This window comes from Euprymna scolopes, chromosome 2, assembly GCF_053919585.1.
Source record: "Euprymna scolopes isolate OS-2025 chromosome 2, ASM5391958v1, whole genome shotgun sequence".
NCBI lineage: Eukaryota > Metazoa > Mollusca > Cephalopoda > Sepiida > Sepiolidae > Euprymna > Euprymna scolopes.
In genome coordinates, this window is record NC_136483.1 from 106110061 (window position 1) to 106132918 (window position 22858).

Consider the following 22858-nt stretch of genomic DNA (forward strand, 5'->3'; position numbering starts at 1 on the left):
ATTAAATTCCTAGTTTACTTTTTAAAATCAATAACATTAGAGTCTCCTCAAATCTCTTTCTTATTTAGGATACACATTACTGGATACATTGTGGACAGCAAAAAAAAAAAAAAAAAAAAAAAAAAAGAGAGAGATAATGGATCACAGGGGGCTCCATTCATCGCTGCCAGTCCTCTAATAAACACTTTGATAAAATTTGATTAAAGAAATAAATACACACCTCAGCGGACATTCTAAAAATATATACGAGTCCTCTAATGCCTACTGGAGAGAACTTGAATGCCTACTAGACACTATCCTCGAGGGTCAAAAGTATTGAGGATACTTTACCCTACAAGTAAATCCCGACTAAATATTCAAAATTACGTAGTATTCGTGACCCAAATATGATCTCAGTATGGGTTTTACTAAAAATGTACGACCAAAATTATGCCTGACCAATGTACGACTGACTGCTCCTGCTGTTTGTCATTTAGAAACAATGTTGTTTGAATCAGCAGGAGCCGAATCGGACATTTAGTTGTGCTGGATTTTGGTCGGACATAAGGGGTTTATAGACTAAATTATGCACGATTATTTGTTCCTGCTGATGTTTGTGCTATTAAAGCAACTTCGACACGAATGAACTACTGGGTTTATCAGCGCAAAATATTGTAAAAAAAAAAATAAATAAACAATAAAATGAATTTAATCACAAGTTTCAGTCGAGAGGTTATTTTTCGCCAAATATATTTTGAGATTTATATAAAAAGTATTTACAAATATTAAATTATTTTAAAAAATATTCTCTCTGAAGGCAGATAGTAAATAGATACACAAGCATTTATTTACATAATAAACTCCTTAAAAACTGAAATAATTATTTTTTCCAATTCTATGTGCCACTTTTTTATTTTTTTTTTCATAAAAAATCTTTGTAAAAAAATAAACAAGTTTACTTTTTAGATTAGTCGTGCCTTGATTTTACTAATTATGCACGACTAAAAAAGAAACACGATTTTATGTACGTCTAATTAAATCCTAAAAGAGTACTTGTTTAGTTTAATCAAGACATTAAAAAAATGAAAATATTGAAAAAAAATTATATTGTATGTACCCGTTATGGAATTAAGTTTTCATAAAAAAATTATTTAATTTGATCAAGTAGTTCTTTTGTTTTGTTTTTTTGTTTTTTTTGTTTTTTTTTGTTTGTCTTTTTTACAGAAGAAAATCAAATTTTAATGAAATCGATCATATCCCGCTGTCTTGCCTATTTTGCAAACGAGGAAGGGAGGGTCGCCAAGGGAGAACATCATCACCGCTTAAAGTTTGTCAAAACTTGGCGAGATTACTTTGAAACATAGGCAGAGAAAATGCTTAGATAAATTTTTTTTTTTTTTTTTACTTATTTTAGAGAGTTTCTCTGTCCTTTTTAAATCCCTTTTTCATTTTGTCCTTTGTTAATCCCTTTTTTTCGTTTAGAGGTACCCCCTCCTCGTCTGCGAAATAAGATAGCATGATGCGATTGACCTCATTAAAATTTGATTTTCCTTTGTAAAAAAAAAAAAAAAAAAAAAACACTATGTGATCAAATTAAGTGAAATGTTTTTTATGAGAACTTTATTCCATAACGGGTACATAATATATATATATATATATATATATATATATATATATATATATATATATATATATATATATATATATATATATATTTTCAATATTTTCATTTTTTTAATGTCTTGATTTTATTATTATTATTATTATTATTATTCAATTTTTACCCCAAACAAGGCACAGTGCCACTTTGAAGTAGGGGACTATTATCGGGGACATAAGTTGCAGGGATATTATGAAAGGAGATGAGTAACAAGATGTCTGTTCACATTACACTTGAACTTCTGCATGTCAGTAGAGTTGGGAAAGCAGAATCCTGGAAGGGAGTTCCAAAGCCTAGCAGTTCTGAGGAAGAAATTATTGGAGTAGAATGCCTTCTTACACCTAGGGATCTCTACTGTGAATGGGTGGAATTTAGCTGCTTGTCAGGTTTGTCGGGGGGGTATTTACATCAAGGGGACACAAGTGCTTGTAGTTCGTCAGAGCATTCACCATTAAAATACTTGTAGAACAGGCAGAGGGATGCAACATTTCGTCGATGGGATAGGGGCTAAAGCCTAGATGACAGTTCAGGACCAATCAGGTTGGCGACCCTCTTTAAACTGAACAAGTATCCCTAAAATACAGACAATTATTTGGCACACTGCATTGGGAAAAATAATTCCTAGCTGTTAAGGTTTTATTAGACAAAGCAACTTCGACAGTTTATAGTTTAATTTAAAAAAACAAACGGACAAAAACAAGCAATAGTCGATAGTAATGGTACTTTTTACAAAGATTTTCTAGTGTCACATTGTTATTGTGTTACAAAATTCAAATTTTAAAGAAAAAAAGGTCACTTGTAAAATATAATTTGCCAGCAAAAAAGAACAACTTTCGGCTGAAAGTTGTTCTTTTGTGATTGAATTCGTTTTTTTTTTTATTTCAATAATAAAGAAATAAAATTGCTTATTATTATTATTTTTTTTTTTTTTTTATTTTTATTTCAATAATAAAGAAATAAAATTGCTTATTATTATTATTTTTTTTTTTTATTTCAATAATAAAGAAATAAAATTGCTTATTATTTTTTTTTTTTTTTTTTTTTTTACAAAGATTAAAAAATAAAAAATAAAAAGTCGCACACTGGGTTGAAAAAAGTCTCAGTCTTTAAGAATTTGCCAAAAATAATCGCAACTAAATCGTTTTATTGTTTATTTTAATAACAACATCTGCTAACGGGCTCATTAAATCACCCGTATTTAATAAAAATCGGGAGTTTTCTTTAGTAAATATCTTTTTAGGTATGGACTTAAAAAGATATTTACCAAAAATAATCTCTCGAAACTTCTGAATAAACTCGTTTTATTGTTTATTACAAGATTGTTTTACGATATTTTACGCTGACGGATCCAGTCAATTGCCTCTGTTGAAGTTGTTTTAATCAGTAGCGGCAGCAATCAGTCGTACATTGATCACACATAATTTTTAGTCGTACATATTTAGTAAAACCGTCTCAGTATGACTAACCCACACTGGCTTTAATGAGAAATGGTGCACCTTCTTCAAGTGATGCTACCTCAAGTAACAACACAAATCTGGATACTCCACCAGACTAGATGAATGCTGTAAGACCAAAAGACCACAATTAAGATATAGTACGACCTATTTAAATGGTCAATTGGAGCGAGAAGATTATGTTTTCACCTTCTTTACTTACTCGGTGTTAGAGAGATAAAGAACTTTAATAGAACATTCGAATATCTATGCATCCCATTTAGAGTTCAAGTGTTAGCCCCACTCCAAGTAAGGGGGTCCCTTGATTTCTGAGAACTTTAAAAGTAAATGAAACAAGAGTCCTTTAATACGGACTATTTGACAGTTTTCAAGAGAATATCACATTTTACAATTAATTTTTTCCAAGTACTCTAACCACAGCACCGTGAGTCTTTTTTTTTTTCTTTTTTTTTTAAAACTAATTCTAATCTGGGCAAAGTATTTTCTGGGTAGAATTAAATCAGATGATATTTCATTCTTCTTAACAACGCTCGGCAACAAAGTGCTTGAAGCAAAGTGTAGTATCTGTTTTGATGCTACACTTATTTTATTGTTGTTAGATAATGAAGGTGAAGCATTTCTAAACTGAGGCAATTTTTAACTTTTGCTCCAATCTAGTGTACCCGTTTTTGAGGAGCTGGATTTTCGTTACATTAAAAACTGACCTTGTATCTAACTCTGCCCTCGTGTAGCAGCAAGAAAATATGAATATGCGGCAACAATTCGCACAAGAAGAAAAGAAGAAAACAACGAACCACAATCAAATATTGATTTTGTAGAAAAAAAACTATCGATAATAAAGAGGGCTAACTTTATTTTATATATTAGAAGAAGATGTGAAAAGAAAATGATCTTTGTTAAACAAAGCAAATAAAACCTTTTAATTAATAGATCCTATGATACTTACTTTGCACGTAGGTAGGGTATCGTATTTTTGTGGAGGTGGACCCTTGAAAAGGTTGCAGGTCTCAATTTTCTGCAAACGTTGATTAATATCTCGAGAATTTTTCTGGATTCGATGTACCAAAGTTTCAAATTTGCTTAAACTCTGAAAATTAACCAGAAAAAATATCAAAAGTTTTAAAAAATTAAATAAATAAAAAATAAACGAAAGAATTTTTCTAAGATAATTATTCACATATGCACATATTTTATAACAGAAACGTCTTGTCAACATTGCTATATGGAAATGAAGCTTTGCATCTCAAAATCAGCCAAGAGAGGAAATTAGAGAAGTTTGATTCCAAGTTGCCTTAGAAAAATTCTAGGGATCAACTAGAGCGATCAAACTACCAAACAAAAAGTTAGAAACCGCACTAACAAGCAGTATTTTCCATAATCCGCAAACATCTAGACTGGCTCAGGCATACCCCTAATATTGGACCCAAAGAGAATTGCTAACCAAGTGCTCCAATGAACCCTAATGGAAAAAAAGATATGCCAAAAACAAACCGGAAGAAGACAACCAAGAGAAATTTGATTGCAACGAGAAGCTGGACAGACTGTGGATCTAGCTTCAGATCAAAAACGATGGTATACTTTGACTGCCTCATGCGTCGCAGAATGCGAGAGTTCTTACGTTTAAATCACATAGATAAGTACACATGTACCAGAGTAATTCTGGCAAAAAAAAAAAAAAATAATTTTTATATTTTTTAATTCTATTTTATTTATTTTTTTTACATTTTTTTGGCGGTTGTAATCTACTATATATATCTGAACAATTAAAAGAAGAAATTTTACTTTAAAAAATATCAAAGTTTGTTAAAAGTTGGGAGTGATTGAATTTTATCACTAATTTATTCTTACCCGAGAGAGATTGAAAATACTTTGTCCAGTAAGAAAATTTTTGCATGGGAAGCATTTTTTCCGAATTTCCATTTGTTTTTCTCACACTTTTTAAACAGTCTAGCACCCCCCGGACTCCTCCAGGTGCCCCCCCCCCATGACAGGGCAGTCGGACACCGGATTGGTCGGCCAGTGGGGGACCTCGTTGGCGTCAATCGGGCACTTCTGGATGCCTACCGACACCGGGCAGGTCGGCGGGGCTCCCAATGGAGCTCTTGGCGGCACCTAGTGACACTGGATGTAGCAGAAGGCGTCCGTAGCGGCCCCCGCGACGTCGGGCGCCCCCCCCCCGGGGGGAGTAGTCTGTTTTTAATAAGTGCGAGCAAAAATATCCCCCCCTCTCCGTGCTTAAAAGAGGCTTATCATAATTATTATTTTAATTTGCGTTTTAATTTTGATTGTGTTTGAAAGATAAAAGATCAGTTAATCCCTAAAAGGAAAAAATGTATATTTGTGTGTGAAAAAAATTACAGTGAAAAATGTTGAGAAAGCCACAAAAATTTGTTTGAATTTCAAATCTGAATAAATCCACTCTAAAAATCTCTGGAAAAACAATTATCAGTTTTTTTTTTATTGTTGTTTTTTTAAGTATTCCAACGTTCATTAATAAATTAAAAATGTACTTCTACAGTTTAAATCCCGTTTTTCTGTGAGTTTCACTTGGCAACGCTTGATGTACAACGAAAACCGGCCCGGAAAATGCTGAGTGAGCTTATTCACTGAGAAAGTGAGTAACAAAACGAGGCGCGTCTTAACATGGGGGAGGTTGGAGAACGTTTATTCCAACAGCCGTTCTTAACATGGGGAGGTTGGGGATAATACCCCTAAAAAGCAACTCTTCCCAATAATAGGTTCTTAGCCTTTCTTTTTCTTTCTTTGTTTGTTGCTTAGCAACTAACAGGGGCCAGGTCGAAAAATATGTCGTGACCGAGTCAGTTGCCAACTTGCATGTTAAAAGACTTTTCCTCACCTCTCTCTCCTACTCCTATACTGTTTCTTTCTCTCTCTCCTTCTCCTTAACCAAGCCCCAGCCAGCATGACAGGCAAGTAGCCAGTACACGTTTAGCCACCGAACTAACAAGATGCATGTTGTTGGCCAACCTTATTAACAAGAGATGTACTCTCTCAAACATGTAAAAAATAAGCAAATAAAGTTCTTTCTTTTCAAGGTTAACATTGGTATTACTTTTATCATTCCAACTGCCACTAATAAAGACAAGTGCCAGCCAGTGTTACAAAGATGTACATACTTTTTTTAACTAAAAGTTGCATAATAAACATTAAAAAAAAAGCGATTTACAGTATAAAAAACATCTCACTACAATGTAACACAATCCCACTGATTTTCACAAAAATACAGATCACTGGAAGTGTAATAACTTCGCTTAATTAATTTAATTTTCTTGTAATAAAACAGGAAATTGCATTATTCAATTTATTCTTAAATTATATATTACTCATTCAATAATAAATTGAAACAATTCTTTATTAATGACTAGCCTGGATGCCCGGCGTTGCTCGGGTGTTTGGAGGTGTGTGTTGACCAAAAAAATAAAAAAATTAGTAGTAGGCAGGCAGGCTTGAACTCATACTGTGAAGGAAGAAAAAAAAAAACGTGAATTCAATGAGTTGATAATTAACTTTTTGCCCAGGTGGAGGATATTGGCACAAGGACGAATTAAAAAAAAAAATTTAAATAGAGACAGAGGTGGGATCGAACTCGAAAATGTAGGGTAATCAGTCTTCCTCGCTAACCATTAGGCCAAAGAGGATAGTGAATTCAAGAGATGGTAAATAACTTCAAAATCATAGGACTCGCGACAATGAATGCTGCTTTTAAATCTGGCCAGGGGTCAGGTAAGGTTCCTGCTTTCTCTCACGGTATTTATTTGCTTCCCCACGAAAGCAAATTAGACACAAGGTCGTTTTTAATGTGGGGGGAAACTAGCTCCTCCAAAAAAAAAAAAAGGGGGGGGGGCTCTCTGGCAGTATCCAAAAAATAGTAGTAATTGTCTCAGTATGAAGGGTTTCCCCTAGATTGACCGAGGACCAATTAACTTAAGTGAAGCATCAGAAATCCCGGCCAGAAGGCCAAGCTTCCTGTTTGCGTTCGAATAGTTTCGCTTTATTATACAAAAAGGCAAACAAATACTCGAGACGACGGCACGGTGGGAATTTTGTTTAACTCGATCCCAAAAAGATAGAGACAGTGTCCGTTTGCGAATCCGAGATATTACGATCTTGGATTTATGTGAAAACTTCTCACGGAATCTAACCGACGCGAGAACCCCCATGCAAAAAGCCTTTGGCTGATATACACAAACGCTTGCGCCCATTTTGCCCTTTATATATATAGAAGATAGATTAAATAGAATTCAAATTTGAAGGAAAGTAATTATTTAATAATGAAAGTTATAAATTTAGTTTTTTTTTTTTTTTTTTTTTTTTTGTTCGCCGTTCTGCCCACGTATACTTCTTCAAATTAATCGTTATATCATTTTTTAAATTATCTTTTTCTTAGTGATCCGAGGAGATCTCGCTTTTTTTTTCTTTTTTTTTTATAATTTTCAAGATTTTTTTTGAAAAGATTTTACGCTGATGTTTACGCTTTCGTGCATGCAAAGAAAATATTATGATATAATATAACGTTTAAATTTTCTCCGGAAACTGTTATCATTAAGATTACATTAAAATATTTAATAAACAATAGTTAATTCAATGATAGTATCGTTAATTCGAGATTTTTTTTTTTTTTTTTTTTTTTTTTTTTTTCGAGTTATATTGATTTAACACGAACTTTGGGAGCCTTTTTTGCAATGTTCCCGAAATACTTTTTTAAAATTTAAACTATTAACACCTGCACTGCTTTATTTTAATTTAAAAAAATAAATTCATGCACTTTTTTAGTACTTAAAACTATAACTTTAGTAAAGGTGTTTTTTGTTTGCAAGAAATGAACTGTTTACTCAAAACCATACTTGTATGCACATGTTTCAGTTTCTGTGTCAATTAAAATAGAATACGAATATTTATGCGCATTTTACGATCGGGCAACACCGGGCGGCCTGCTAGTATTTATTATAAAAGTGAAATACATTTTGTTCTCTGTACAGTTCGCAAAAGCCATGAAGCTAAAACGAAATAAACGGTTTAAAGATAAAAATGAGATTTACCGTTTCGCAACGTATGATGAAATCTCGAATACAAAGCGAATTCCAGTTGAGTCGTTTGGAACCGTTTTGAATAATCTGGCGCAGTTCACAAAGCTGTTCGTCCAAGATGCTTCTCTAAAAGATAGAAATGGTTAATAAGATTCACCGACTAAGCGCAAACCATAAGGAGACATTGAAATAAGAAAGATGCTCCTATACATCATCATTAATAATAATAATAATAATAATAATAACAACAACAACAAAATAGCAACGGCTTGCTACGTTTTATTCTATGAGAAAGATGCTCGAATACATTAATTAAAAAAAAAAAAAAATAGCACGTTTCCTACGTTTTATTATTATTTATTAATTTACTTGTCCGTACGTTCAGTGTAAAAAAAAAAAAAAAAACATCGCACAAATTAATTAATGAGAAACGAATTATCTCCCTTCATAGTCGCTCTTTATCAGTTCAATATCATTAAAACCATTTTCTCTCGAAAAATTTTCAAAAAATAAATATGGCTGCCTGCTTTCAAATTGGCTATTTTATTTTAAAATAAAAAAATCAGTAAGTTTTTTTTTATTATAGTTTCTTTTTAAAATTAAAAAAATGTGTAAGTAAATTGACATCTGTTCCTTTATAATTTATATAAAAAAATTATTCAGAAAAAAAAAAAAATCAATGTGTTGTGTGTTGAATTTTTATTTAAAAAATCTAAAAATTTTTAATGAATTTCTTTTAGCTTTAAAAGGTTAAAAAAGATTTTGCTAAAAAACTGTTTTAAATTCGAGCGTTCCACTAGTTCCTGTTTTTTTTTTTTTTTTTTTTTTTTACATAGGCATCACCACTTATCAAGGCCCAGAGACCACTAGAAGATAAGGGTTAAGAGTGTACAGTAGTCAATTGGACAATATAGTAATCGTTAGTAATGGAAATTTGGTAAGTTTGTTAACTTAAGTGGAACGGCTCATCAAGAACTTGTTTACGTTGGACTTGAAGACAGTCAGCTGGAAAGCAGGAAAATGGAAGACAGTTCCATAGGCGTGCAGTTCTAAGAAAAAAAAGCTTTGTTCATGGAATCTACGTTTAGGTTTAGGCACAGATAAAGAGTGGAGGGAATTATTGATAGTGGTTTCAGCTAGACTGGTTTTTTTTGTTGTTTTTTTTTATTTTATTAATGTGTTTTAAAAAACATTTTTACCGTGGAATGTCCATGGGTTCTGCTTGTTATTATTGCTATTACTCACTAGGAGTAGTCACACAATCCATCACCAATAATTGCTCTTTGAGAACAACTTGTGGTGTTCCCTGGAGTCTGAGTGACAACAAGTCTCCTCAGATTTCCAGTACTTTCCACTTCTTTCGATAACTTTTGTAAAAAAAATTGCAGCCGCTTGCCATTGATTTCTCATTGGTGGCGACCATTGGTCTCACTAGAATTTGGGTGGCAATAAGCCTCCCCAATTTCCCAGTCCTCTTTGCACTCATCCAACGGAGGTCTGGCTAGTACTTTCTCTCCTCGGTCTTTCCATCCTCTTTGACCCTCATTATTTGGTGTCATGCCCGCTTATGGCGCCACTCACAGAAAAAAAAAAGGTGGGACGGTATCTTACAATTATACAGTTTCAGTTTTCATGATCCCATATGATGTTGCTTTGCGTTTTGCATCTGTAGCTGTTTTTGTGTCTAGTTTGTTTGTAGTTTATGTGTGGTGTTAGTCTTCACATTCAAGGGTTTTCCTTAATATTTTTGCAATTTTCATTATTGAAATTCGTATCTTCTCTGCGATCCTTCTTATTCCAATCTCTCCCAATCTTTTTTTCAAAGTTTTTCGGTATCGTTCCTAGTGCTCCTACTATTAGTGGTGTTATCTTTACTTCCTTCACTTTCCAGATCCTTTTGAGCTCTCTGGCCAGTCCTGTGTATTTGCTCTGCTTTTCAGCCTCCTTGATCTTCACTCTGTGATCTGCTGGCAGGACTTTTCCTTCTTGTTAACTATTATGACATCTGGTTTTCTTGCTGGGATGGGTTTATCCATATATCCGTGTCCCATAAGATCTTGAGAGTTTCATTTTCCAGTACTGCTGCCGGTCTGTGTTGTCTGTGTGTTCAAGAGGCAATTGTTTGCATAATTGTCAATGCATTGCCTTTCCCACGTGATTGTGTCTATTTTTATATTCTTTTTAGGCTAGTTTGCTGCAATCACTTATTATATGGTTTACAGACACATTATCTCCGCGCATTGTTTTCTGCTATGCTAAAAACTAATGTTATCTATTCTCTTAGTGAACGAGACTAGCTTTCTTTTTTAGTGTTTTGTTGAGCATCCTAAATTATGAGCTGAAAATATTCACTACTCTCTTTTCTTTTTTATGTTTGCTTTGCGAAAATGAACTAATCTCTTAATAAACTCCACTAGCTTTCTTTTTTTAATGTTTGGTTTGAGGGTCCTAAATTATGAGCTGAAAAAAAAAAAAAAATGAACTAATCTCCATTCATTTTTTTTTTTTTTTTTTTTTCGGAGCATCCTAAATCGTGCGATCAAAAAATGTACTAATCTTTTAGTAAACGAGACAAGCGTTATTTTTTGGGGGGGGGGTAGTTGAGTGTCCTAAATTATGAGATGAAAAAATGAACTAATCTCTTACTATGCGATACAAGCTTTCTTTTCAGTTACGTTTGGTTTGAGCATCCTACATTATGAAAGGACCTGCCGATTTATCGATCATATATATATATATATAAACATACTTACGTTAGTTTCTTTTCAACTATTTTTAGATGCACTCATTTAATCTGTTCAATGCCTCAAGTTTTTTATATTTCTAACTTCTTTTTTAAATTCGGGGATTTGTTTTTTTTTAATACGACAGTGTCTTTTGTGTGTGTGTGTGTGTGTGTGTGTGTGTGTGCGCGCGCGCGTGCGAATTAGCCCCCCCCCCCCAAAAAAATAGCGCCTGTTAGGAATTATATTATTCCTTTAATTGCTTTTCTTAGATTCCTAAGGAGTTATATTAACAATACAATTGCGAATTAATTAAGACTTCTATCTAGTCGACAGAATGAGAGCATGCTACCCTCATGAATTAAATAAATTCGAAATTCCGTGTAAATTTCTAAGTTCAATAAAATGATTCCTGAGTTCGACAAGATACACCTGAAGAAGGTCTGAGATTACATTGGCTGAAACGTTGTACGAATAACACTCAAGATGAGAACAGTATTTTGAATAATCCAAATAATCTGAAGAAATTTTAGTCTTTAAACTTAATTTGTTTACATATTAAAAAAAAAAAAAAACTTATACAGAAAATGAGATAAAAATTTAGTTGTAATGTAGACAACTCTTATTGCCGTCTTCGATTAAAAATATGAATTCTTTTTTTATTGGTGATTTTGTCTTTTAGGTGATTATTCAAAACTGTTTCATGTTATCAGTCGTCTGAGATGCACCATACTATTTTTAAATAAGTAATGGGAATAAGTTCGTAATGATTGTGCACCAAATTTTTAAGGCGTAAATCTTGTCTAACTAATAATATATGGTACGGTTAATATTCATTTAAAAAAGATGGCATGTGATGAAATGTCATACCTCAGCAGGATTCAAGACAGACAGTAGACTGTAATAATGTTCCAGCATATTTTTCAGACTTTCAGTATAACGAATGTATTTTTCTTCCTAAAAAGAAACAAACAAAAACAATGATTACGTTGTAGCATGCACATCATCATCATCATCATCATCACCATCACCACCACCACCACCACTTTAAAGTCCGTTTTACATATTAGCATGCGTTAGAAATCGTTTACAAATTGACTGTTAAACTAACCTACCTCCGACCAGGACTTTATTTATCCTTCTTTCTCTTAAGTTCATACTTATCATTTTTTATCTATTTTTCTTTTTTATGAACTGAACCGGCGAACCGGTCATTATGAATTTTGGAATATGCATTCTCGGCAACCCGATGAGTAACATGGGCATGCTATTTTTTTTTATAAACTTTGTCATTTAGATGGTGCATCACCCAAACTCGCTCTCAAAAAACTTTTAATGGATACAAAAATTTAATCTCCAAATCCAAAAACGTTGGTGCATTTTGATGTATTCAAGACCTTTAATCTAGAAAGAGGTCCCGTTTCTGAAACCTTCTTCCTCTCACTGCCAGAGAAGGATGTAGGTAACAGCAACAGCCTGAAAAAGAACTGATCTTTTTCCAAATTGATGACTGGGACCTAACTATGATTCTAGAAGTCCTCAGTATAAGAGGACCACTGTGAGTGAACGTTTAACACACAAAGCATGATTTTATCTTATACTAAACTGTATCATTTGTGACATGTAAAGTGTTAACTCTTTCTCGAACTGGGATAATATAACAATCTGACAATTATTGAAAATTTTAATAACTTCAAATAAATTATTTTAATCATTTTTTTTTTTTTTTTTTTGCTTACCTGCAAGGATATATTTCTGGCTAATTCTGGTACAGCAAAAGCAAGTTTTTCCATATATTTTGTTTCAGAAATGATCTCAAAAAGTTGGTAATCAAAGTTTACTTGGAACACAGTGTCCTGCACGGAAACTGTAATAAAATTTTAGTTTAATATATAGAGAAATCCTATAAATAACACAATAAATTGTTGATTAAAAAATATGTTTCCATTAAAATAATCAAATAATTTGAATAATTCTAATAATATGAATGATCCAAATAAATTGAATGATCCAAATAAATTGAATGATCCAAATAATTTAAATGATCCAAATAATTTAAATGATACAAATAATTTGAATATTCCAAATAATTTAAATACTCCAAATAATTTGAATATTCCAAATAATTTAAATGATCAAAATAATTTAAATGATCAAAATAATTTAAATGATCAAAATAATTTAAATGATCCAAATAATTTAAATGATACAAATAATTTAAATACTCCAAATAATTTGAATATTCCAAATAATTTAAATGATCAAAATAATTTAAATGATCCAAATAATTTGAATATTCCAAATAATTTGAATGATCCAAATAATCTTATAAACATTAACTGCTTAACGTAAATGCTGATTATTTCAAAATCTCCCCTAACATGTGATCTTGATTTACCAATCAGGATTTTTTCTATTTCTTCTACATCTTCATCTAACAATACTTCTAAAATGCACCAACCTAATTTATGTCCGGTGTCATGAGCTGGGCTTTTACTCGTTTCCACAACTTTACAAAGCAGGTTATTCTTCAGCAAACCAGGGAGCTTATTTTCAACGTCGGTTTTCCATGCTGCATAGATTGCATCCTCGTAACTCTTCATCTGTTTTGCTACTATCAAATAATTCTCACGAGCCTGAAACGACGATGAACAAAAATGACTTTGCATATAAAATTCCTATTATTATTAGAAGTAAGAGTTTAAATTTTACATAAGATAATATCTAAGCATACGATTTTACAAGATTTCTTTCTTAATATAGGATGCTGGATGTGAATCTATCTATCTATCACATCATTGGCTAGTTTTTGACTTTTAAGTAGTTTTTTTTTTTAACTTCGTCTGGGAATCAACACATTGTAGCCTCAGTCGCAAAGCAGACAAAGAACAGAAAAGAACTTCAACTCGCTCTTTATGTTGTACAACAACATGTATTTCCTCATTCCCTTGTTACCACTGTGACGTCCTTCATTTGTCGTCTTCTCAAAAGTGCTCTTGAGCGTTATTAACGTCTCTAACATGATCGTCCTCTTCCTCTCTTTTATAGTCTTTTTTCTTTACTGGCGAATCGCATGAATTACTATGTGCGGATGCGCATATGCTATGTTACACTTACATTAAATGGCTTCATGGCTTGTCTGAAGGGATTTCCATTAAAAAATGACACCCATGTAATCTATATAATAAAGGTAAATTAATGTTTCTCTAGTTGAGAAAGTGTGGTAATTGTACATTTGCATTTGAGAGTGAGAAAATCACTATGTTCAAACCATCGTGTATGTGTGTGTGATACCTATGTTGTCGAAATATATGTGCATTACTTTTGGTTAACTACTGCGTATGTGTGCTTGCATGTATGTGAGAAAAACAATCATTATTTGTATGTCAAATACCCATTTATTGATTGAGACAGAGGTCTGTCAATGTCTCTATCGGTTATTGTAATAAACCTCTCATTTATATATACCACTGTGGTATACCCGCAGTGGAATGCAAATACCATGAGAGTGCTTCCCAGCTAACTACAACAAAGTCGTTATTAAGTCCAATGGTAACAAATGATTATTGTGCTGTCTTTTCAAATAATCAAATTTTGCCCAGTTTCAACCATTGTCTTCAATCCGTCCACCTCACAAACTCATTAAACTTTATCCTCGATTGGTCTTTAGACCTTGCTAAACTGTAACATAGCACGGATGCACGTATGTCAATGCATGCGAAAAGATGTCACCGGTAGTGAAAAATAAAGACTTTTAAAAGATCCCGTTTAAAGACAAAAATAAAGTTTGAGATCATGTTAGAGATGTGGATGACGCTCGAGAAGACGATCACGTGGGTGACGTCGCGGCCGTAATAATGAGTTGTAACAATAATTTTGTTACAAAAAAAAAAAGCGAGCTGCAGTTCTTTTCTATTCTTTGTTCACGTTATGACTGAGGCTACAACGGGTTGGTTCCTGGTCAACGTTACAAAGAGGTAACACATACAAAATAAATCTGGCGACCCGAAGTCATAAGCAATTTCGAGGTTATCCGAAGTTTAAACATGCGGAGGAATATATCACATCATCTATTTTTTTTTAATTTGTTTTGTTTTCCAATTTGCTTCAAAATTTTCTCAGTTTTCTCTACGGCCCGTTTTGCATTAAAACGTAATGATTTTTAGGGGGGGGGCGTGTTTTATTTGTTTGTGTGCATCCTATTGGCTCTAAAACCAGGATTCAAATCCTATAATTTTATTTTACTATCATTTTTATTTTCTAAATATTTCGATAAAAGAATCATTTTGAAAAAAAAATGCTGAATGAAAACTTGAAAGCACGATTGTAACAATAAATGAATAAAACATTTTTAAGTCGTCGTCGTCATCATCATCATCATCATCATCATCATCGGTTTAACGTCCTTTTTAGATGCTGACATGTATTGGACGGCTTTAAGAAATTGACTTCCAAACTAACCTATCTCTACCCAAGTTTTTATTTATTTCTCTTTTTTCCAAGTTAATTTTTCTGACCCCTTCCCCCGTATTTTCCTTGGCCTTTCCCCGTGAACTAAATCTGCTATCTTAACTGTTCTAGATACATGGCCCCCAAAAAAACCCCTCGTCTATTCTTTCAATGTTTCATCAAAGTCTCCTCTTTCATTTCATCAAAGTCTCCTGTTTCACAAACATCTTCCTATACTGTCCAAATTTAATCTTTCTCTGAGGTCATCAAAACTAAGCTGAGCATTAAGACCCACACCACACATCCGTTATATCATTCTCGTATAATTTCTCTTCATGCAACACCTATCCTCAACTCTCACTGGCCAGGTTTCACTTTCATACATGATAACAGTGCATACACATGCCTAATAGACGCTTCACTTGATCGACGGTGGTAACGCTCTGCTGGTTAGTAATGACAGAAGTTTCCTGAACTTACTCTATGCACTCGTAACTGTTATAATCACACTAGCATCTTTCCGATCCCGTGCATCAATGGTATTATCAAGGTAAGAAAACTTCTCAACAGCCTTCACACCTTCACCATCCAAATATACTTTGTCCACATCCGAGTTCTCATCTATCTCCATTGTGTTACACTGCATGCACGTAAACTGGTTCGAATGGACTGCATCCGCTGCTTACAGGTAACAAAAAAGATCGAATTGCACCCGCCTCACCTTCCACAAGCAGGGCAAGAAAACTTTCCTAATTATGGAAGCTTTCCAACACGATATGTTTGTTCACACGTTCAGAATTTGATTAACTTGTACAAAAGACACACTGTTTGACAAATTTTCATACTGAAAATGGACGTTTGCACACTATCATGCCCGCGTGAATTCTATACGACGTTTATTCAAATGAAATCTACATTCAGCGATTTTATTTAATATCTAACATTTATAAACATTGTTTAAAGTTGATTCATTTAATTTATTCATAATTTTCAATGATTAATAGCTGACAGCAGTTACGAATAAAACCAGAATTAAGCTTCTTTATTTAAGTTATGAGAGTTACTTCGCATTTGATTTTCATAGACCAAGATGAGTGCGTTTTATGCTTCTCTAAATTCATATGATCACTTTTCGTAACAGGTTAGAATATTCTTATAAATTATTTTGTATATATATATATACTAGCAAAAGTACCCGTCATTGACTGGGTTCAAAAACAGCCTACAGAAAATGGACGCTGATTTATTAAAGTACTAGCGAGGGGTACCCGGCGTTGCCCGGGTGTTTGGAGGTGTGTGGGGGGGGGGTTAAAAAAAGTAAGTATGAGGATCGAACCCGAACCGTTGAGGCAAAGTTGTAAATTAAAGTGTGAGAAGAAAAAAAAAAATCGTGCGACGTTAACCATTGCCCCACCGATAGATGCTAACAGAAACACGTTTGAATTTATTTAATTACTTGAATTTAGCAGGTGCTCGTTTTAATGAGTTAATGAGGTCAAGTTTGACTGCGGGATAGTATTTATTTACTGCTGAACGCTCCCCCCCCCCAAGATGTTATAGGAAAAAGACTAACCCACATGCGGCGAGCCACAAATATTGAATATTTATCTTCCCGAAATCGAGCAAATTAAATAGACAGGCGAGTTTTGTTGTTAACTGTGAGATATTACGATTTATATGTGATATAAAAAGTTTTAAAAAGTTGTGAAGCGAGCGACCGCTTTTCTGAAAAAAGCCTTTTGTTGGCATACAGAAAAAGCGAACACACATACATACATACATTCATACATTTTCGCTTATATATATATAGATGATAGGTTATGAAAAGGAAGGGTTGTAAAGAGATAGCTTCGAATTTGGGGGTATCAAAACCAAAGCAAAATATGATGAAAGTAAAAATAGATAACCCCCATAATTTATTATACCGTACCTGTTCACACTGAAACACTTATCACAATATTCTGTGGATCTATATTAAAAAACCTTGTTAAACTTTGTCACATATTTCCATTCTATAGAGGTTAGGCGCTAACGAACACCCCATAATTTTATTATACCATATTTCTTCAAACTGAAACATAATCATCAAAGTATACTTACGCAGATAGATATGAAAAGTCTTTATTAAACTTTGTGCCTATTTCCATTCTATGGAGGCCAGGCGCGAATGCAGACCCCACAATTTTATTATACCATCCCTATTTCAGTTGAAACATACTTATCAAAGTATTCTTATGTACATCTATATCAAAAACACTTGTAAATGTTTTTTTTTTTAATTTTTAAATTTTTTATTTCCATACTTTGTGGACCAGGCGCGAACGCAGACCCCACAATTTTAATGAACCACCATTCTGCCAGATCAAACATACCCATTCCTGTGTCTCGATACATCTTCTATCATTATATGTAATCAGTTTTTTAAAATAGCCAACCATATAGGAGCCCATTTATGACCAGACGCACACACACACACACACACACACACACACACACACACACACACACACACACACACACACACAGACATTCAGCTTTATATTATAGAAGATATATATATATAACACAATCCCGTTGACACACCGGTTCTCGACAGATCACCAAAGTTAAGCAACGTTGAGCCTGGCCAGCATCAGACAGATGACCATTTGGGAAGGCTAGGCGCTGTATGTACCACACCAAGTCATAGAGATTTCTATGTTGGTATCTGGAGGCGCAATAATTCATTGGGAGTGATGCACCCCAGTCTTAGTTAAGACATGCATCTAGGAGAAGTTAACTCTGGTGTAAAAACCTGTGTTGCACTGTGTGCTATGTCTTGTGGCAGTCATTTGCACTAACAAGGATTAGCAGTAATAGCAAAAGGTGTGTTCGGTTCTGCACAAAACCTTCACCACTAAAAAAAATCATCTGTGTGGATTTCTAAACAACTTAGTTGTTGTGGCAGAACCTCATATATCAAAATCGATGGGAGAGTCCATCATATATATATATATATATATATGAATGTATGTATATTTACTTATATTTTACTATATGCATTTACTTACATACTTACTTGCTTTATCCGGAATTTGCAGATACCGGCCATCCTCTCCCCTTCAAAAACTTTTTATTTTATATTTTATTTTTTATTTATTTATTCATTTATTTATTTTTTCCATTTAGTGTCTTTTAATAACTCTTGCTGACATTTTCTTAAGTAATAACCTGTACATTTCAGTTGATCTCTTTTTTTGCCCTATATTTTTCGCGCCTTTTAACGTCATCTTGGCTGGGTCATTTTGACATTTGCTTTTCTATTTTATATTTAATTCTATTACCATTTAATCTTTTTTTCTTTTCTTCTTCACTGATTTTCCTTAATTACATTTTGTCTCGGCAGCCATGTTAAACGCATATCTTATTTTTCTTTTATCAATATCATTGGAATTTTTTCCGCTTTTCCTCGTACATATTTGTGAATTATTCCACGGATTTCGGCCTTTTGGATTATTTTGGGCCATCTCCAATTACACGATTTCCTTGGATTTTACTTGTGTGAATGGAAATTTAATTAACTTTCTTGGATTTACATTTTTGGATTTTACCATCATTGGATACTTTACCTTTCACCAGTAATCACCTTTTTCTTCACCATATTCCCTATGCTTTACTTTTTTGTTATCACGTAAGATCTTTGACTTACTTGTTGTTTCATCAAATACTTTTGTATGCAAAATCCAATTCCGCATTTTGCTAATTCTTACCCTCTGATGGGAAGGAAAGTATTTCTTCGAAAATCTGCGGATTAAGGACTATCCACTTATTAAGTGTTTCCTTTTCAGATTAAATATGTTTTTAACTCTTTTTCAAAGTGTTTTTTAACATGTTTTATTAACTATTTGCTCTTATATATATATATATATATATATATATATATATATATATATATATATATATATATAGATCGATAGATAGATCAGGTTAAAGGTATTCAAGAGTGATAATTAATGACGTTAACGAGGTTATTAAGAGTGCTAAAATAAACAGAAGCAAAATATATTTTTATTAATATAAACAAATTTACATGCTGGTTTATACTGGACATTAGATTTCTTTTTTCTTCATTTGAAAACTGGTTTCTTCTATGAAAGATAACCATTTATTAAATCGCCTGCCGAGGACTTCTGGTTTTAACCGACCATTTGTCCGAAACATTAGCATGTCCAGTGTTGCGACATGTAAATTTGTTTACATTAATATATATATATATATATATATATATATATATATATATATATATATATATATATATTATTTTTAAAATATAATTATCCACTGACACGTGTTTCGTCGTCTACGACTCATCAGAGTGGCTGAATCTAGCGAGATTCGAAATTGAGACCCCACGGTAATGAGCCTAAACCCCTTACCGCTCACCCATCTCGCACGACTGTCTGGATATATCGCGATTTACTTAGCGATATGTTTTGAATGGATTCAATTATTTACGAAAGTGCATTTTTATCTAAATGCGAGTTGGGAATAATTTTCCCTTTTAACCAATTTGGTAACCACACATGGGGAGATGTATATATATTTATATATAATATCTGCCCCCTACAACTGCCACCGAGATTTGTAGGCCACTTTGACCCATTTCTGACTTTGGTGACTTGCGAAAACAGTCACCTATTTTCCCTTCTTTCCCTTTAAGTGCCTTTATGACAAACCGAAACTATATACTTCCGTTATTTATCCTTTCTATCTCCTCTTCTTATTTTGTCATATTTTCCTCTTTCTTTTTTCCCTTTTTTATTTTATCCCTTTTAACAAACAACTTCTTGACATCCTCAATCTCCTTTCTTTCCTTCTCTCTTTTTTAATTCTAATTTTAATTTAATTTATTTAAATATACTTTTTCTCTTTCCTCCTTTATTTCTCTCTCTCCCCCCTCCCCCTCTCTATCCATCACTCCAACTCTTGTTTTATATAATATCCATATGTAACCAAAAATCTTTTTCTTATAATTTATTTTGGCTTAAATTGTCTGACGACATGGGTTGCTTGTTTATTTATCTTGTAATGATTTAAGCAAATACTCCCGAGGTTGAAATAATAAAAACATATTTAGTTCTATCAACGTATCGAGCACTTTTTTCCCTGTTTTTTACCAAATATACCTCTTAATATATATATATATATATATATATATATATATATATATATATCCACACAATAATATAATAGGCCCCTTCAGTCTTTGACATATATATATATATATATATATATATATATATATATATATATATATATATATATATATAATACATAATACAACAGAATAAAGGGCTCCTGCACTTACACAAAAGAATTCTATTTGTGGAGCAATAATAGAGAGAGGAATAATTCTATCTCGAGATCAATAAACGATTCGTGATGATTACCTTCTTGCCGTCTTCGCTAAGCATTAGTTCTTCGAGCGACTGAAAGCGAATAATAGTTCGCTTGATTTTATTGAATAAAGCTCGTTCCCAGTAAATGCGGCCAGCGTTGGGAGGCATGCCTTTGTACAAGACAGGATTATTCTTGTTTGCAAAAAATTCTTCCTCGGCAAACATAACCTGAAAGAAAAACAGAAAAAGAACACACACACACACAGATTCAATAACATCATAAATTTCAATCAGGGGTTCTCAAAGTGGACTCCACGGAGCCCTTGGGTTTCATGAGTGAGGCTGAGAGACTGACCAAATGTTTAATATGGATAAATAAAATGGCTGCAGACATTTAATTATTGCTCTTTTTTACAGGAAAGCGATATGATGCATAACTATAGGTGTAAATAGTTTCAGGACGGTTCATGCAAAAGAAAATAAAAAAATAAATTAATAAAAAATGCAGCAATTTTGGATTAAACAAAAACAAAAAAATGGTTGTAAACACAAAAATATAGTAAAATCACGAACAGGAACAACTAATGACCAAGTATGAGTAAAAATTTGAAATGAATGTCTTTCATATTTTAGAAATTATCTTTTTATTGCTCTATAAAAAAAACCTTTGCTCTGCTCAGGGGCTCCTTGGTGTTCTGAAGTTTGAGAAATCCTAATATTAATGACTAGTAGACTTAACCAAAATATGTTGAACATACATTTATTTTGTTGAGTGAGCCCCCCCCCCCTCACAAACAAAAAAGAGCATTTTCATAACAAATGAAAAGAATGTGTAACGAAGCCATTGGCATGTATGCAGCATGATCTTACATATGCAAATGACCAAGCTATGGTGCGAGATGATGTCACAGGAGAGGATGAGAAAGGAAAGAAAAGCAGAGAAAAAAAGTATGTGTCGACACGATAGAATTTTCTTTTTTTCCTTAAACAACGTGTCAGTGCGAGAGATACTTTTAATCAGGTGGCGGCATGACAGGATTTTTTAAGCATGTGTCAGTGCGAGAGGAGCTGTTAAAAATAATATGCAGGACTCATTAATTCTCCAAACTTTTAATAAACTTGTCAAACGACCGTGTGCCATGAGGCAAGTTGCAGACATAGCAGCTGGTTGTAGCTGTGGCCTGGGAAACAGTTAACTGACCTCTGAACTCCGAATCTCCTAACTGCATTCTCAGCAATTACTGCCATCCATAGTTGTTGTCGTCTCACCACGATTTGGCCAAGTAAGCCCCTGGCTGGCTTTGGGTAGGATTGAAACCGCTATCTTCAGACAATTTTCACCTGGAATCGTAGAGATTCAATGTCTCTATCCAATGTGCCACAGGCTCCAAAGGGTGATCAAGGTTGGCTTTTTTGGCTTTATAAATCCACGTTTATTTATTATTTGATCTTCCATAGTCTGGTCCATACTAAATGGTATATATATATATTTTTTAATTGGAATTCATCATTGAGATGAGTAGTATTTACTAACTTATTTATTGTGGATATGGATGGCAGTAATTGCTGAGAATGCAGTTAGGAGATTCGGAGTGCCTATCCCGTCGCGGTTACTACTTGACGAAGGCCAGAGGAATAGTTGGCCGAAACGTCATGAAACAACAACTAATAAAGATGAAGATAGTAGTCCGCAATAAAATAAATTAACAAATAATACTCATCTCAATAATGAATTCCAATTAAAAAATATATACACGTTACAAATGTTCAGTAATGTTAAACGGACAACGTTAAACAAGGGGGAACACATCTGAACACATAGAAGCCCCATAGTCTTTCACACGTGCCTGTGCTTATGTATTCAACAACGTACACTCACTGCGCATGCTCGTTGTCGCCAGCAGAGCAATTAAAAACACAAATCAATGAGTACAGTCATTTCCACATACTGTCTAGTCTTCATTCTTCAATGTGCGAGAAAGAAAGAAAGCAAAAAAGAAAGAAAGGAAACCGCGAAAAAAAAAAAAGGAAAGGAGAGAGCAAAAAAGAAAGAAGAAAGAAAACAAAAGGAAAAAGAAATTGAGTAAAATTGTGCGCTCACCCCTACTCTCAATGGGGCTAAATGGGAGAGTGACTACTTTTCGCATTTACTTTGTTTGAATGTAAA

General features: G+C 33.3%; 1 protein-coding gene across 1 annotated transcript in view; it reads right to left on the reverse strand.

Moving 5' to 3' along the window:
• The window catches only part of LOC145293997 (dynein axonemal heavy chain 10-like), a 345710-nt gene that overhangs the window by 286651 nt on the left and 36201 nt on the right, over positions 1 to 22858 (reverse strand). Inside the window, exons 9-14 of the mRNA XM_080140914.1 lie at positions 20743 to 20919; positions 13326 to 13500; positions 12604 to 12731; positions 11735 to 11821; positions 8154 to 8267; positions 4040 to 4180 (exon numbers count right to left, since the gene is read on the reverse strand). Coding sequence (XP_079997040.1) covers positions 4040 to 4180; positions 8154 to 8267; positions 11735 to 11821; positions 12604 to 12731; positions 13326 to 13500; positions 20743 to 20919 — 822 coding nt within the window. The remainder of the gene's footprint in view (positions 1 to 4039; positions 4181 to 8153; positions 8268 to 11734; positions 11822 to 12603; positions 12732 to 13325; positions 13501 to 20742; positions 20920 to 22858) is intronic.